The sequence below is a fragment of the Mandrillus leucophaeus genome, unplaced genomic scaffold (assembly GCF_000951045.1).
Source record: "Mandrillus leucophaeus isolate KB7577 unplaced genomic scaffold, Mleu.le_1.0 Scaffold643, whole genome shotgun sequence".
Taxonomy (NCBI): domain Eukaryota; kingdom Metazoa; phylum Chordata; class Mammalia; order Primates; family Cercopithecidae; genus Mandrillus; species Mandrillus leucophaeus.
In genome coordinates, this window is record NW_012106953.1 from 182,166 (window position 1) to 200,002 (window position 17,837).

Consider the following 17,837-nt stretch of genomic DNA (forward strand, 5'->3'; position numbering starts at 1 on the left):
GTGGTGGCTCAGGCCTGTAATCCCAGCACTTTGAGAGGCCAAGGCCAAGGCGGGCGGATCACCTGAGGTCAGGAGTTCAAGACCAGCCTGGCTAACAAGGTGAAACCCCGTTTCTACTTTTCTACTAAAAATACAAAAAATTTTCTGGGTGTGGTGGCACACACCTGTAATCCCAGCTGCCCAGGAGGTTGAGGGAGGAGAATCACTTGAACCTGGGAGGTGGAGGTTGCAGTGAGCCGAGATCGCACTATTGCACTCCAGCTTGGGCAACAAGAGCGAAATTCCAATTCCATCTCAAAAAAAAAGAAAAGAAAAGGAAAAAAAAAAAAACAAAACAGCCATCTCTCTTGTTCTGACCACAGTGTTTTTTATTTTCCCAAGGGACTGATTTCTAACAAATACGGAAGCTCTAAGCATTAGGTTCTCCCAGGCTCTGAGGGTCTAGTCCCCCCACTCATCTCATGTCTGACTCTGCTGTTCCTCGCTGGGAATTTTCCAGTCCTGTGTATGTACCCCTGTGATCCAAACACACAAATGAATGTGCAGCCTGTGAGCACAGCAGCCCTGCTCTGACAGGCCCAGTGCCTTCCATTATTTTCAAACATTATTCCATCCTTGTGAATGTTTTTTCACATCCGTCACACATTGTTATGAACGGTGAATGATGAAAATCCTTCATCCTTGGAGGGAAAATTGGAGTTTTCTTTATTTATCTTAAAATACATATAACATAAAATTTACCATTTTAATTACTTTTAAATGTGCAGTCTTGGGAGATGAACTTCATTTATATTGTCGTGCAATCATCACCACCATCCAACTTTAGATCTTTTTTCACCTTGCAAAACTGAAACTCTGTACTCATTAAATAATAACTCCCATTCCCCGCTCCCTCCAGCTCCTGGTAGCTGCCATACTATAGTAGCTTGAATCTTCAGAAACCACCTAACATCTTTTGAAACCAAGAGCAGTGGCTTATATGGACAATTTAGTGAGGGTAATAGAATTAAGGATTAAATACATTTTGTGATTTTCCTGGGAAACTTAGACTCCACTGAGCAGGGGCTGGACAGCATTTGAGCCGGTGGTAGTCTCATGTAGGGTGGTTTCACACAGTGACTACGTCAAAGGCAGTGGTCATGTAGAGTTCTAGAAATTCATATTACTTTGCGGTAACATTTTGTATTTTTATAAAGTTATTTTCAACATGCCAGAAAGTCAGCATCTCCCATATGAATTTAAACAGAAAATACTCATTTGGAAACAGATTTTAATTTCATATTTTCTAGAAGCTATGAGTAAGTGATATGCCCTGAGGTGAAACACTGGCTTTTATTCTTCTGGGGAATGACCTAGAATAAAAACTGATGGCAATGTTCCAGGCAATTTCTCTTCTTTTCATTGGGAAATGTCAGAGATTCAGCTTCTTTCTGGGCAGAAGTTGCTGAGGACAGAAGTTAGTCGGGAACCCTTCAGGGAGTTACACAAGAGCTAAGGGCAGGAGAGCTGCCCTCCATAAATAGGTATGGAGAAGGGAATGGGGAGGGAGGGTTTTCTCCTTAGCCAAGAAGAGAAAGTCTACAATATTACAAGAGCAAAAACTAAGTCAAGATCTGTTTTTGTTTTTGTGAGACAGGGTCTTGCCCTGTCCCCCAGGCTGGAGTGCGGGCGTGACCATGGCTCACTGCTACCCCCACCTTCTGGAGTTGGGTTAAGTGATCCTCCCACCTCAGCCCAGGCACATGTCACCACGCCCAGCTGATTTTTTGTGTTTTTGGTAGAGACAGGGTTTCAACACGTTGCCCAAGCTGGTCTCTAACTCCTGAGCTGAAGCGATCCACCCGCCATGACCTCCTAAAGTGCCGGGACTACAGGCATGAGTCACCACATCTGGCCGAGATCTGTTATTTTTAACAAAACATTCTGTGTTTTCTTCACAATTTTCCATTTTTAGGCTGAAGACTTCTGTATAGTCGTGAATGGTTTCAGCAGTACGGGCAAGCCGTATCCAAAACCACAAGTTTGGATTGCAATGCATTTTTGACATAGTAGTTGTAAAGAGTAGCACTAGAATGAAATATGAGCTGTTACCACATTCTCTTCATGTTTTAGATAAATATGGGATATCTTCTGGTGATGCTGGAAGTACCTCCATGGAAAGAGGTGTGAAAAACAAACAGGACTTTATGGATTTGAGTATCTGTACCAGAGAAAAATTGGCACATGTGAGAGATTGTAAAACAGGTACCCAGTTTTTTGTTATTTACTTGTTTAATGTTACCAAATCTTGCTTAAGGAATTCCAAATTCTAGGTCTAAAATAAATAAGTTTGTATGTTTGCTTAACAGATATTTACTGAACATCTTCTATGTCCAAGGCGCTGTTAGACGCTTTAGTTTTTCTAGCCTTAATTTTCTCTTTTATTAATAGAAGTAATATCTTCCCCAAAATGACATCTCACTTTTGGAAAAGATTTTCTTCATATACTGGGGTGGGAGTTAAAAAGATGTTTCTTTTCTTTCCCAACATGGGAAGTAATAACCTTTCTGGACTTCAGCTGTAAAGAGAAAGGCAACCTGTTTGGGGGATTCTTTACCCAGATTCCAGGCTCAACTATAAAATTGCATGCAAATTGTCAGTATATGTCTTTTCTGGGAAGTAAGTCTGTTGTTTTCATTAGATTCTCAAAAGGCTTTGTGGCCCCCTCACGAAAGTTGAAAATCACTGATGTGGATCAGTGTTTTCCAAACTTTTTAAACCAAAATAAGAAATACATTATTATCCAGCATACACACACTGTCTCCACACAACTGAAGCAAAAGTTTCATGAAACAGTGCATCTCTTCCATTCTGTTTTATTCCGGTCTTTTCATTAAACATGCGATTCACCTCACCTGATTTCATAACTGCAGCGCTAATGGGACCCAGCTGCCGTTTGAAAACTATCATGTGTAGACGATCTTGAAGGGTCTTTCCGGCTCTGACAGTCTAGGTTGACAACTCTTTATATGAGCAGCTAAAATATGTTGCTTTGGCATTTCCTCAGGATCTGGGAGAACAAAAGAGATCTGTTATTTAGCTAAAATAGCACAGAGGTTTCTTGCTCCTGCCAGATATATACCCCAGGTCGAAGCTGAAGAAATACTGAAGCACAGCTGATACCTTGTATTCCTCACCACCTTGGGGTCACTGGGTTGCTTTCCTCCATGAGAAAAGCAAAATAGCACCTATTCTATATCATTTTCTTTTCTTTCTTTTTTGAGAGCATCTCACTCTGTTGCCCAGGCTGGAGTGTAATGGTGCGATCTTGGTTCACTGCAGCCTCTGCCTTCCAGGTTCAAGCCATTCTTGTGCCTCCGCCTCCCGAGTAGCTGGAATTACAGGCGTGGGCCACCATGCCCAGTTAATTTTTGTATTTTTTGTAGAGACAGGGTCTTGCCAGGTTGGCCAGGCTGGTCTCAAACTCGTGGCCTCCAGCTATCCACCCGCCTCAGCCTCCCAAAGTGCTGGGATTACAGGTGTGAGCCAGCATGCCCAGCCCCTATATCGTTCTTTTCTGTAAGACCAAAACTGGATGATTCTCTGTAAGGGGAATTGAGAAGAACCTTCTTCGTGCCCTCCTGGATTCTGCTCTGCGGGGAACTTACACCATCCTGAGCTAACTGACTATGTCGTGGCCATCTCTGATTTTGTCCTATAGACTTTTAAGATGTGAATGAAAATGTCTGTAGGGGGCTGGAAGTCCCGGAAGCACACATGGCCTCCATGTGTCTGCAGAAAACAGAAGCCCAGAAGCCCTGTCTGTTTTCACGTCGGAAAAATGACAGTTCCTTCCTCTCTCCCCAGCCTTCCCCTTCATCTCTGAGGGTCTTCTCTGAGATGATTTGGTCTAAGCACTGATAGAACTTTTTCAGAATTTTCAGAAATATGATTAACTTTTGATTATCTGGATTTCCCAGAGGTTGGGGGTTGTATATTCATAGTAAGAACCAGACTGTTTCTTTATAATATGAGAGCAGTATGATTTCAGAGCAGCATCTGAAAAAATTACTTGAGCTGATTTGAATTGCAGAAAATGAGAGGGGGAAGGCAAGCTCTGAAAGGCGTCCTGGAATGGCTGAGTTCAGATGCTTCTCGTCTCACAAGGACAGGAATGTCAGTGTCAGCTCTTATGTTCTTATGAAGCCTGCTTCATGCATGATCCCATTTTAGCTCCCAAAGGTGTTATTAGGCTGCAAGTTTTAGGGTTTATCCTGTGTCACTGTGCAAAAATCCTTGCTTTACAGCAACTACTATGCATATGCAAATACATTTTTAAATGAAGTGATTAATATTAACATGATGTGATTTCCTGATTTAAAAATTATTTTTTGTTTGTCGTCTTCAGGTTCCAGTGGAATACCTGTGAAACTGGTTACAAACCTCTTTAACTTAGATTTTCCTCAAGACTGGCAGCTATACCAGTACCATGTGACATACGTTCCAGATTTAGCATCTAGAAGGCTGAGAATTGCTTTACTTTATAGTCATAGTGAACTTTCCAACAAAGCAAAAGCATTTGACGGTGCCATCCTTTTTCTGTCACAAAAGCTAGAAGAAAAGGTATAGTATGATTAGTTTTTTCACTGTATATGTGGATGTGTGTTTATTATATGTGTATATATACACACACACACACATATATATACACATATGCAAGGAGATTCCAAAAGGTTTGTGGAAAAATAGAATTAAAAGGTAAAAATTTTAAAAACTACCTTTATTTCTTACCAAGAGTTTTACTAAGGTCAAGACACTTTTGTAAGCAATGGTATCAGCCATTTAGTCCATCCCTAAATAACTAAGCATCCTGGGAATTTAACCATGTCAGTGCAGTGTATTTTTTACCTTATTAACTGAAGAAAACTGGGTGCCCTTTACAGATTTTTTAAGATTATAAAACAAAAAGTCAGAAGGAGCCAAATCAGCAGTAAAGTGGATGCCCAGTGATTTCCCATTGAAACTTTTGCAAACTTGCCCTTGTTTGTTGAGAAGAATGAGCAGAAGCATTGTTGTCGTACTCTCCAGGGAAGCTTTCCTGGTCATTTTTCTGCTCAGGCTTTGGCAAAATTTCTCAAAACACTTTCATAATAAGTGGATGTTACCATTCTCTGGCCCTCCAGAAAGTCAACAAGCAGAATGTCTTGAGCATCTCAAGAAACTATTGCCATGACCTTTGCTCTTGATGAGCTGGCTTTTGCTTTGACTGGACCACTTCCACCTCTCAATAGCGATTGCTCTGATTGTGCTTCGTCTTCAGGATCGTACTGGTAAAGCCAGGTTTCATCTCCTCTTACAATTTTTTGAAGAAATTCTTCAGGATCTTGATACCATTTATATAAAATTTTTATTGACAGCTCTGCTTTTATCTGCAACTGATCTGAATGCAATGAATTTGGCAACCATAGAATGGAAAGTTTGCTCAACTTTAATTTTTTAGTCAGAATTGTATAAGCTAAACAAGTTGAGATGTCTGTGGTGCTGGCTATTGTTTCTGCTGTTAATCTTTGGTCTTCTCAGTTACAGCATGAACAAGATGAATTTTTTCTCCTTGCAAATTTGTGTAGGTGGTCTGCAGCAGGCTTCATTTTCAACATTGTCTCATCCCTTCTTAAGATGAGTTATCCATTTGTAAACTGCTGATTTCTTTGTGGCATTGTTCCCATAAACTTTTCATTACACATCAATGATTTTGCCATTTTTCTACCCAAGTATCACCAAAAATTTGATATCTGTTCTTCCTTCAATCTTAGCAGAATTCATATTGGTCTGATAGGGGCTCTTTTCAAATTGATGTCTTATTTTTAGTGCCTCACACTGGATCCTGTTAGTATGAGTTTATTTTGGTGCAGAAATTTAATACAAGTTAGTATTGAGTTTATTTTGCTGCAAAATTTTTGAAATCCATGCATAGTTTTTTTCATAATACATATTTCCATGAGCTTTTTGAAGTCCCTTTATATATACTTATATATTTAAGAGATTAGTTGATTTTCATGACAATTGAAATGAGTGATTCACTCCTTTCCTCTTTCCTGTTCCCCTGCCTGAGAGCTTAAAAAAAGACTTCCTAATTAAGACTTCACTAGTAATTGATTTCTTAATTACGAAGCTGGTCTGGTATTTAAAAAATAAGAGCTGTAAGTGTCCTTGAAATAGGCATCTTAAAAAAAAATTCCCAAAGTAGGCAAGACTAAGAAACACCATTTGGCCTATGGCTTCAGAACTTTAAATTATTTCTACCTTTTTTTGCTCCTGCACCCTTGTGCCTATATGTCCAAATAACTTTACATCAATTTTTGATTCTAGAATTTCCATTTATTTAACGACTTGCTCTATCATATGAAATGTGAGTTGTTTATGTCAATTTTTAAAGTTTTTTAAAATGCAACCATTGGAAATAGCTATTGTGTATTTCATATTCCTTTATCTATTTTTTTACACATTTAACATCTCCTGTCCTAAAATATAGTATGTGGTTTTTATCATATGTTTTGTTCTAAAACAATGTTACAATTAGTACAAGAAAAAAAGAACCAGTTTCTCTATGAAAAATTAAAACAGAGCTTTGGATTAACATTTTATGCTTCTATCCCTTAGAAATCTTACTCCCTTAGTTCAACTGTTTGCAGAGTTCAGTACCAATAGCTTAGATTTAAATTTTTAGACTCCAGGTAAATCTTTGTGAATTTTCTTAAGAAATGTGTTTCTGAGCACTCTTGGGCCTTTTGCCTTTTATGAGACCCTGAGATTTATAGGAGCTGCTTGAATGATTGTTGCATTGGATATGGAACGTTAAAATTATACCATATGGTTAAATTTAATGGCTTAGAAAATCTAGATCTGTAAATTAAGAAACATTTTTATTCACCATAATTTTTTATCGATCCTTCAATTCTTTGTCCTATGACCAGATGTTGATAGCATGCTAATATGGCTTCTCATACTTAAATGATATATTTCAAGTCTGTTGTTATCATTAAAAATGATCTTGTTCTTGTAGATACATTTCTAGCACTAGTTTAGAAATTTAGATATGTTGAAATTATTAAATACTACTCTTGAAGTGTTCAGCTTACTTCCATTGTACCTAAACAGAATGGAGAACTTATACTCTACAAATGCTAAGAATATGTTACTACTATTCATTTCTCATTCAAAATGAGCATGTAGTATGTGTCACACACCTTTCTGTTGCTGGGGACGGAGCCTAATAAGGAGACAAGTGAGAAAATAGACCGTAAAAACATGGTGTGATAAATCAGGCCTGTTTATTTCATTTCCCGGGTATAGGGGATACTAGGTTTAAACAGAATAGTGTTGTCTTATTCCTTATAAACATATGACCTGTCACCCAGTTACCGTGCAAAAGAAAGTGTCCTACTGGAGATACTGCTGCTTTCACCTTTTTATTCTGATCTTGGTATTGACTGAGGCTTAATTCTGCATCCCCATCTATCCCCTACACATGTCCTAGGATGCTTATTTAAGTTGAAATATCTCGACCACTAGTTGACTCATTGCACTCCTAGGAGTTCCAGAAGTCCTGTTCAGCTACCTCCTAACCTTTCACTGTCCAGGCCCCATTTGCGCATATGCAGCCAGACTGGTATTGCTATTCGTGTTCACATCTATTTGCCACTCTCATATACTTATAAAGAGCCTACTCTGAACCTGGCAGGGTGTTGAGACCATGGAGCAAACAAAGATAAATAAAACAGAGTACTTGTTCTCCAAAATTTCAATTTAGAATCAAAATTCTTTACAAATAAATGCTATGTAAGGTAGAATGAAATAAGTGTCATAATAATTAGTATTTTTATTATGCTAACATTTATTGAGCACTTACTAGGTGTTAAGTACTGTCCTTCTTTGTTCTCCAGATTATCCCCAACATCTCTCTCGAGCAGATCTTTGTGTCCCACAAGTAGCTGCTACCACCACTGCTACTACCAATTACACCTACCAGATTACTCTGCCAGGCTCTTTTTATTTTTTTATTTTTTGAGGTGGAGTTTTGCTCTTGTCACCTAGACTGGAGTGCAGTGGCATGATCTTGGCTCACTACAACCACCGCCTCCCTGGATTCAAGCAATTCTCCTGTCTCAGCCTCCTAAGTAGCTGGGATTATAGGCACCTGCCACCACGCCCGGCTAATTTTTGTATTTTTAGTAGAGACAGGGTTGCTCCACGTTGACCAGGCTGGTGTCAAACTCCTGACCTCAGGTGATCCACCCGCCTCAGCCTCCCAAAGTGCTGGGATTACAGGTGTGAGCCACCACGCCCGGCCTGCCAGGCTCTTTATAGCATGATCTCATTTCACCCTTGGGGCCTAGTAAGGCTAAATATCTTACCCAAGATTATCATAGAGAGCTTGATGAAAGATAAGCTTATTTCTAGCAGGACACTTCAATGAGAGTGATGATTCCTTGTTTAGGATTTTGATCAGTGAGGTGGACAATGGGAGATATGAGATTCCTAGGCAGAAGAGGCAATGATAGGAAGTGAGGGCCATATTTTAGAAACTCTTTCTCATTCAGGTTTAGCCAGGAAGGTGTGGAGGTTGTGATTTCAAAGCTAGAGAGAACTTTAAATGTCCTGCCAAGGAACAGAGACTCTTCCATGGATCATGAAGACTTTGAGAGAGTGTTTCCATGGCAGCTGTGTTAAATTACAGTTAATCTGATCACATCCTATTGAATGGTTTACAAAAGTAGGTGGGAAGATTAATAAAGTGCCACTGAAATAGTGTGGGCAGGGTGTCAAAAGGGCTTGAACAGAGATACAAAGTGCTGCTATTTGAATTCCTGAGTGCCTGTGCAATGAATGGAAATAAAATCAATGCATTATCTCATTTAATCGTCACAACCCTGTGACTTTAATTAGACTCAGTACCACTTTAGAGATGGGGAAAGGTGTTCCACATCACACCAGCTGTAAGAGGCAGAGGACCAGAGTGTATCCAATTCCATATCATGTGCTCTTAAGCACTGTAGTAAATAATGGTATTGGAACAGCTGAGATAGATCAGAGACATTCCTGGTGTAGATACAGTAAGACTTGCCAACTGATTAGATCGTGAATTGAGGAGAAGTGAAAGTTTACTCTGAGGTTAGCAGCCTAGGGACTGGAGGGTCTGAGGTCCAATAAGAGATGTAGGAAGTGAAGGAGGAGTGGGTGTTTGGTGGGAGAGGTATGGGGGGTGCTGAAGAGTTTGATCTTAGGTGGTTGTTGAAAATGCAGTTCCTGAGACCATCTGCTGCCACCTCCCCTCAACCACTCATCCCAACATCCTTTGTTGTCTTAATACTTTGTCCCAAAGCCCCTGCAGCAGTTTGAGAGCTGGGCATCCCTTCTGTCTGCCAGATTTTTCTCAATGTTGATGAGCTCTTTCTATAGCTGTCCATCTCTGATTTCTGTACAGTTTTATCTGAAGCAAGAAATTATCTCGATGAAATCTTACATCCCTGTGAAAAGATCAGTTTCTCTTTGTTTCCATGCAATGACTGGTTCCTGCCCTATATTCTTGATGCAACCTAAAAGTGGTTAAATCCATACTGTAGCTGTAGAAAGTAGAGGCAGAATACATAAATGCTTGCTGATTAGCTGACTTTATCTAATTCCTTATCCCTTTGAAAAATCCATGATCATTGATTGATATTTATTTATTGATTTATATATTCCTTTATTTCAAGAACCTATTCTGAGTCCTTTCTGGTTCAAGAAGCTTTAAATTTAGTGAGAGCTGTTATAGAATCATATTCATGCATTCACTATATTGCTAGAACATTGTTCCAGGCTATAAGGACTCTAGGATTTCTCTAGACCTTTCAGCAATTCATAAAATCAGATTTCTGATCTGTTCTGATTTCCACTACTTATTCCTCTCACCCCATGTTTACTTTCCATCTCATTTATCGTCTCTCCTTTCTTTCCTTCTTTCTTATTCTCTGCTCTTCTGCATTATAAGCAGACTTTGGGAGGCTGTCCTCTGGAATCCATGAACTTGGGATGGGCAGGACAGTCCACTAGTGGGCTTCTGAGTATCAGTGAATACCCTGAAAATGGGTACAATTATGTATACTGTTTTGGTGTGTGTGTGTGTATATATATATATATATATATATGTGTGTGTGTGTGTGTAAAATTTTATTGGGAAATATCTGTAACTTTTATCAGACTCTTAAAGTAATTTGTGACCCATCTCCCTCCTGCTCCTTAGAAAGACCAAGAACCACTGCTCTGGAACTCTCTTCGGACCAAACTTTGAACCATGAGTCTGGCTTTAATTCTCCCTTAAGAAGTTAGGGAGTAGAGGGATGTCTTGTTTTTTAAGGACTGGCAAGATACAGAGAAAAAAAAGCCCTCTGAACATAATGTGATGATTAGATTACTCCTCATATACTAACACCTGCGGTTTTGTTTTTGTTAATGCATATTATATTGTGATGGCTTTATCATATCTGCATTCTGCACACTTGGGGCTAATTTCTAGGGTGCATATTAAGTACCTCTTCTTCCCAGGTCACAGAATTGTCAAGTGAAACTCAAAGAGGAGAGACTATAAAGATGACTATCACCCTGAAGAGGGAGCTGCCATCAAGTTCTCCCGTGTGCATCCAGGTCTTCAATATCATCTTCAGAAAGTAAGACACTGGAAACATGAATTTAATTTGGGCTAATGATACCTTTCAGCAGAAAGCCTGGGTATTAAAATAATCGACCATTTTGTAGGCAGTGTGCCAGCAGCGATGCCACCATTAGGGCAATTTCTCACCTACTTTCTCGTACATGAGCAATAATGTGCAATGCAGCCCATTACAACCACTCAGTGGCACAAACTGTTAATATCCAGTGTTATCCTAAGTTGAGACAAATGATATGGGGATTATTGCTGTCTCGCTGGTAGCAGGGAGGGTACCTTTTTCCTCTTCTTCTTTTTCTGTGTCTCGTCCCAGACTTAAAAGTTCATTTAGCAAACTTAGTAAGTTTGACTTAATAAACTGAACAATTTGTTTTTCTCCTAGCTGATTAATTTAGGAAAGAAGATCACTGTCTGCTTTCTGCCCTGGCTCCACCCTCAGCCCACTTCTTTCCCCCACATCTACATGGTTGTAACTCAGCTTGTCAGTGTTCTGAAGACTGGTCTAAGGATCACATACTCCTACGTCGTCTTAGGGGTGGAGTGGAGCTCCATAAAAGGCATATTCCCTGGACCCTCACTGAATCTAGTTAGTAAACAGAAGTTCACAGACAGGCCTGAAAATTCACATTTTTAGGATACACTGAAGCTTGAGAACCACTGTTTTACATGCTGCTACTGTGGATCATTAAGATGATCTGTTAGAAACCTTACAGGCAAGTCCTATGTTCAACGGTGGCCTCTGGAAGGAATGAAGACGGGGAAGTCTGGGGATTTCCTGAGTCATAAGGGCACATCAAGGAACTTCCCCCACCCACATGTCCTGATTTCTAATTCTAGTCAGATGTCTTGTCCAGCACCTTTTGGTCATATTTGAGCCTCAGCTTACTGCATATCAGCTCTTCAGAAGCCAGTCTTGCATACTGACATTTGGAAGATGCTTTTCAGTGAGAAAGTTCTTTCACTTGTCTTTTATTTTACTTTACCCTCACTAGAGCACCCTGAGGCAAGTACTATTAAAATCCTTATTTTTAAGAGAGGGAGGCTTAGGCTCAGTGACACTTGGCAGCCAGAATCACAATTGGAACCCTTGTTTCCTGACTTGAAACCCCCATGTAGGTCAAATTCCTAAGGTGACCAGGATTACTTGCTGAAGACACAGTCGTGGTCATTTGGCAGCACCTGGGGAGCCTGAGCAGCCTCATTAGAAATAAGATCCTCGGCCAGGCGTGGTGGCTCACACCTGTAATCCCAGCACTTTGGGAGGCCGAGGCGGGTTAGATCACCTGAGGTCAGGAGTTCGAGACCAGCCTGGCCAACACGTAGAAACCTCATCTCTACTAAAAATACAAAATTAACCGGGTGTAGTGGCGCTTGCCTGTAATCCCAGCTACTTGGGAGGTTGAGGCAGGAGAATTGCTTAACCTGGAGGCGGAGGTTGCAGTGAACTGAGATCGCGCCATTGCACTCCAGCCTGGGCAACAAGAGTGAAATTCCATTTAAAAAAAAAAAAAAAAAAAAAAGAAATAAGATCCTCATCCGCAAATAGAGAAGAGGTCAAAAAGGTCTGAAGGCATGGCTTATCTCACCCCATCTAAGCTAACCAAAATGTTACTACTGCAGCCGTAATGGCTAATTGGCCACATATTTGTCCTTGCAGCTAAACCCAGACAGATAAAAATAATTTCAGTTGTAGTAGTCTCAAATATGAAGAAGTGACAGTTCTTTATAAACATTCTTGTGTATATTTAGTGTCTAAACCTTGCAGTGCTGTGAGAATGGGAGGTCTGTATTTCCTATATATTTTTAACATTATGTTCAGCAAGGGTATGAACTTAGAATTACGCTGTTACTGACTGATATTTACCAAAAATTCAAAACAATATACTTGCAGGATCCTCAAAAAGTTGTCCATGTACCAAATTGGACGGAACTTCTATAATCCTTCAGAGCCGGTGGAAATTCCCCAGCACAAGTAGGTTTATTTATATTTTCTGTTACTCCAAAATTGTTATAATGTGAGCAACATAATTTATGATACAATATTATACTATTTTTTGCCTCCTGTGAGAGAGTCTGTGATATGAAATGTAATGATTTTTTTTTAATTTTCAAGTTTTTTTGAATAAAATGGTGCATGTGAACGTGAAGCTAGCAGCTTTGTTTCTTATATGAGTGTGATGGATAATTATCATAAATCCTAGAAGGAATTCAGAAACTGAATTTTCTGTGTGTAATAAGTAATAATGAAAGCAGGATGAGCTGCATTGTGCTATAGCACATAGTTGGTGCTTCATTTTGTTGTTGAAAGGATGTTAGTACAGCCAGGTGGTTGACATGAAATCGTCAGGGCAGCGCGGGTCAGAAAGAGAAGCCAACCAAACAACTCTGGTGAAGGATAGAATCCTTAGGAACACTTGCAGAATTTCTACCCTAAACTGGGAATTCGAGGCTTCAGGGAAAGTGGTCAGCTATGTCTTCAACTGGTTGTTACTTAGCTCTCAAAAATACTGTGGTCAAACTGTAGACAGAGAGGCAACTGGTAGCCCAAACGTAGATACATAAAGAGAGAAGTGTATAAAAGATAGAAAATGGGAGTGGGGTGTCTGGCCTTCTGCCTGGTGGAGGAAAAATGACAGTTTCCATATGTTCATTCAGAGTGTCAGTGTGCTCTCTATGAAGCATCCAGTTCGTCCCTGTCACTAATCTGTCCACCTGGATTAGAAAATCTCATAGGTGCAGATTGTACTAAACTGCCCTAGGTGCTCAGCACGTATGCCTGTCCTGGAGGCTGGCTTAGTATCACAGTGACTACTTATAGTCCACAAAATATAACCTGGAATTATTTTTTTAAATATTAGTCTATTATTTCATGTCATTTCTGTAACTTCTTATTCAAGATTTTTAAGTTTATATGGAAAGAAACTAGGCTGTGTTCTGGTTTCTCTTGTATATCTGTTTGTGATATCACTTCTGTATTTCTTAATCTCATTATTAAATCTATCCACTACCCTCTCCTTTGAATTGGGGTGCTTTTCTGAACCTAGATGTTTTCCTGCAGGGACAGATCACTCCATAAACATCTTATTCCTACAGTTATGGTTCTCAGGCAGGGGCATTTCCCCCCTCTTCAGGGAACATTTTGTATTGTCTGGAGACGGTTTTGGTTGTCACAGCTGGGAGGCTGCTACTGGCATCTGCTGGATAGAGGCCAGGGAGATGCTGCTAAACATCCTGCAGTACACAGGACGGTCCCTAACAAAGAATTATCCAGTTCCAAATGTCAGTGGTGCCAAGGCTGAGAAACTGCTTTACAGTAAGGTATTTTACTCTAAATGTATGCTTAAAGACACTGCAGCTGAAAGAAAGATTTCAGTCAACAACTGGAAGAAATCAAACTAAAGAAAATAATTATCTTGTTAAGATCTCGAGAATTAGAACAGAAAATCACCATTTAAAAATCTTTATTGTGTTTCCGGTATAACATTGACAATATTCCTTTTTTTCTGTTTTGTTTTTAAAGATTATCCCTTTGGCCTGGGTTTGCCATTTCTGTATCGTATTTTGAAAGCAAGCTCCTGTTTAGCGCTGATGTGAGTTACAAGGTCCTCCGGAATGAGACGGTTCTGGAATTCATGACTGCTCTCTGTCAAAGAACTGGCTTGTCCTGTTTCACCCAGACGTGTGAGAAGCAGCTAATAGGGCTCATTGTCCTTACAAGGTACAAGCCTGTGTCTAAATAAACTTTTCTTCAGAAATCAATCATTGATAGTACTTGGGAATAGAAATAGTGTTGGAGTATTGGCCCGATGTCACAGATCTAATCCGTTTACTCATCTGTTTAGAAGACCTGGTGGTTTTGTTGTCTAGAGTTCACACGTCCTTGTGTGGCATTCTGGACGGTCCACAAGCTGACGTAATTCCAAATTCTCACTTGCTGTACCCTCCTTTCCCCCAATGCCACTCTATTCTAACCCCCAACGTTCTGCACTTTTCTGCTTCAGTTCAGTTCAATTCACTTCACTTCAGTTGCCTGGATTCCCTACCCCAAATTCTGCCTTTTAAACTTCAGTTTTCACAAAGCCCAATTCTCATATCCCAGCTTTTCTGACATCCCCATTTGCCTACTCAGTTGGAATTACTCAGTTTCTTCCCCTGGGCTGCTCCCGTAGCACTTTGCTTATGGCTACCTTGCTTTGGCCATTTTATTTCATTTTAAAGGACAGAAGTTTAGTTCCATGTCTCACCTTCTTTATTTGATTCAGGAGTCTTTTTAAGTTGAGACCACATTTTACTTCTCTGCAACCTCTAGGTTTATGTATATAAAATTTGCCTTCATTGCACATTGAACCGAGTTAAACACGGAAAATTTAGATGACTTCCTGAGTACTAGAAAGCTCACGGTATACTGCTGCTAGTCCAAGAATACTGTTTAAAATTTTTTTATTTTACGTTTTGGGATATATGTGCAGGATATGCAGGTTTGTAACATAGGTAAAAGTGTGCCATGGTGGTTTGCTGCACCTATCAACTCATCACCTGGTATTAAACCCAGCATGCATTAGCTATTTTTCAGAATGCTCTCCCTCCCCCTCACCCCATCCCCCGAGAGGCCCCAGTGTGTGTTGTTCCCCTGCTCGTGTCCATGTGTTCTCATTGTTCAGCTCCCACTTATAAGTGAGAACATACAGTGTTTGGTTTTCTGTTCCTGCCTTAGTTTGCTGAGGATAATGGCTTCCAGCTCCACCTGTGTCCCTGCAAAGGACATGATCCTGTTCCTTTTTACGGCTGCAAGAATACTTCTTTTAGGGGACTTGTTAGCCTTCTATTCTGGCTTAGAATTTCCACTTAAACTTGTTTTCTGGGATATATAGCAGAGGTCTGGGACTGGCTGGATTCCACACTACTTGGTATGAGAAGGCTACCCTCTTATCCTCCTGTCATGATCTTGATGGATTAGCTTATCACATTTCAAAGTCATCTTGCAAAGAATCAAGAGCTCTAGAGAAACCTGCTGTGGTAGTTTCTGCCCCTAGGCTGGGTCATCCTGAGAGGACAGTCCAGGCTACACAGTGCTGAAGGGGAGAAGGAGCTTAGAGTAATCTTAGCTAACCTGTTTTGTAGTTTTGCCAAGAGCCAGCCCTAGCGGGGAGGTTAAGCAAGACACCAGCATTGTGGGTTGATTGGCATTCTTTTGGTGCTTTTTTATCAGAAGAACTACCTGGGAAGTCAGAAACACCATTATCTGAGAAGATAATGGGAAAGTTTTGAGCAATGCTTCAGCCTCTGAACATTTCAGAATGATTTGCCTGAAATTAGTGTATCTATCAGTGAGAAAAATAGACTGTGGTCTAAGGACTTCCCCACAGGTTTTGTTGGAATGTAGACAGAAGTCTTCCTGTATATGAAATTATTAAGGAATGCCCTTTTCAGATAAGAGCTGAGTATTTTTTAAAAAGTGAATATTCTTGTTATATTGTTTTCATAATTTCTGACATTCTGGAGTCTATCTTATGTGTTGAATTAAAAGTGTGGTGAAGTAGCTGCTTATGTTAGATGATTAAAAAATCTTAAAGACTTTTTATATTTGTCAGATACAATAACAGAACCTACTCCATTGATGACATTGACTGGTCAGTGAAGCCCACACACACCTTTCAGAAGCGGGATGGCACCAAGATCACCTATGTGGATTACTACAAGCAGGTAGGACTTTTCTTCATTCATCTCTATCTCCTTTCCTTTTACCTCAGAGAAGTCTACTTATTCCAAGTCTCAGAGGTCCCCCAGATTGTAGGCTGAGTCTGCCTCCGACCTGATTCTCTGACTTGTCTCTCTCCTTCATCCCCACCATCCCGGTCTCCTGTTGACCCTCATCCTATCTCCTGTTTCCTTCTTCCTGTAGTCTGAGTAATCTCCCTTTAACGCATATCTGATTACACTGCTCCCAACGTTAATACATTTCCATGTCTCCTTATTGCCTTAGGACCACATTTAAGCCCCTTAGCAGAGTTTTCAAGGCTCCTTATGATGTGGCCAAATCCTGCCTTTAAAGCCTCATCTCTTCCCATTCCCCTGCTCCCTTGCCTGACTCTGATGTAATTGCCTCTTGTGATTCCATGACTCGGTTTCTCCCCTGTGCATTTTCACACATGTTGCTTCCTTTTCCTGGATACCCCTTGACAGCCAGACGAACACTAGACACCCTTGTGAACTCAGCTCAGCCATCAAGTCTCAAGGGAGCCCTATAGCATTCCTCCCAGGATCCCCTCCCTGTATCAGGTCATCACAGGCACCACGCGAATGGTCTGAGCCCCATCCTAGACATTGAGCTCTGGGGAGGGGGCTCCTTATTTTTGGAGACCCAGGGCTAGCTCAGTGCTTTGCGCATATTAGATACTCAAGAAACTATTGATGGAATCTGTTGCTGTCTCTGGAAACTCTAATCGCATTTGCAACAATTATCCCTGCCCCTCATCTTCCATGTTCAATTCCTTTGGAAAGTGCCTTCTCTTTAATGTATAGTAATATTCAGGTTAAAACAACAAACAAATCCAAAAACCCTTTCTTGATCATTGTACACCTTCAGGAAAAGCTCTCTTTTTCTCCTTAGCTAACTTTAGAAAGTCATTTATACCAGCTCCAAGCACCTTTCCCGTTCTTCCTTCCTGAAACCTCAGCAGTCTGGTATCCAGTTCTGCTGCTTTAGAAGTAGTTCTAGAAGGGTCAAGTTCAGTTACTGTTCTTATCCTAAAGGGCTTTCAGTGCATTTGATACCTGTGACCTCTCCCACCGGCTGGAACTGATCTCTTCTTTCCTTGACTCCTGGGATACATCCCTGTGGCTCTCCGCTACTTTCAGGTTGTTCTCTCTTAGTCTCCTTTGACATTTTCCTCCTCCCTTCCCCACAAAGGAACCATTCTTCACCATGGTTCCCTCATACAGAACCTTTTCATTGTATTTTGAGATGGCTCAAATATAGTGTTTTTGCCTTGCCCTCATTCCCAAATTACATATTCATCTCCATTTCCAGAACATATTTGCATGAATACCCTGCAGGCATCTCAAACTAATATAATTCGGACTGAATTCATTGTCTTTCCCATTCCTGTTTCTCCTTGGAAATTCTGTAGCTCAGACAGGAAGGATTTTGCTT

General features: G+C 40.4%; 1 protein-coding gene across 1 annotated transcript in view; it reads left to right on the plus strand.

Annotated features, from left to right (window-relative positions):
* PIWIL4 (piwi-like RNA-mediated gene silencing 4) overlaps positions 1 to 17,837 on the plus strand; it is a 49,278-nt gene that overhangs the window by 3,945 nt on the left and 27,496 nt on the right. Inside the window, exons 3-8 of the mRNA XM_012000929.1 lie at positions 2,113 to 2,244; positions 4,388 to 4,602; positions 10,564 to 10,685; positions 12,576 to 12,656; positions 14,205 to 14,402; positions 16,276 to 16,387. Coding sequence (XP_011856319.1) covers positions 2,113 to 2,244; positions 4,388 to 4,602; positions 10,564 to 10,685; positions 12,576 to 12,656; positions 14,205 to 14,402; positions 16,276 to 16,387 — 860 coding nt within the window. The remainder of the gene's footprint in view (positions 1 to 2,112; positions 2,245 to 4,387; positions 4,603 to 10,563; positions 10,686 to 12,575; positions 12,657 to 14,204; positions 14,403 to 16,275; positions 16,388 to 17,837) is intronic.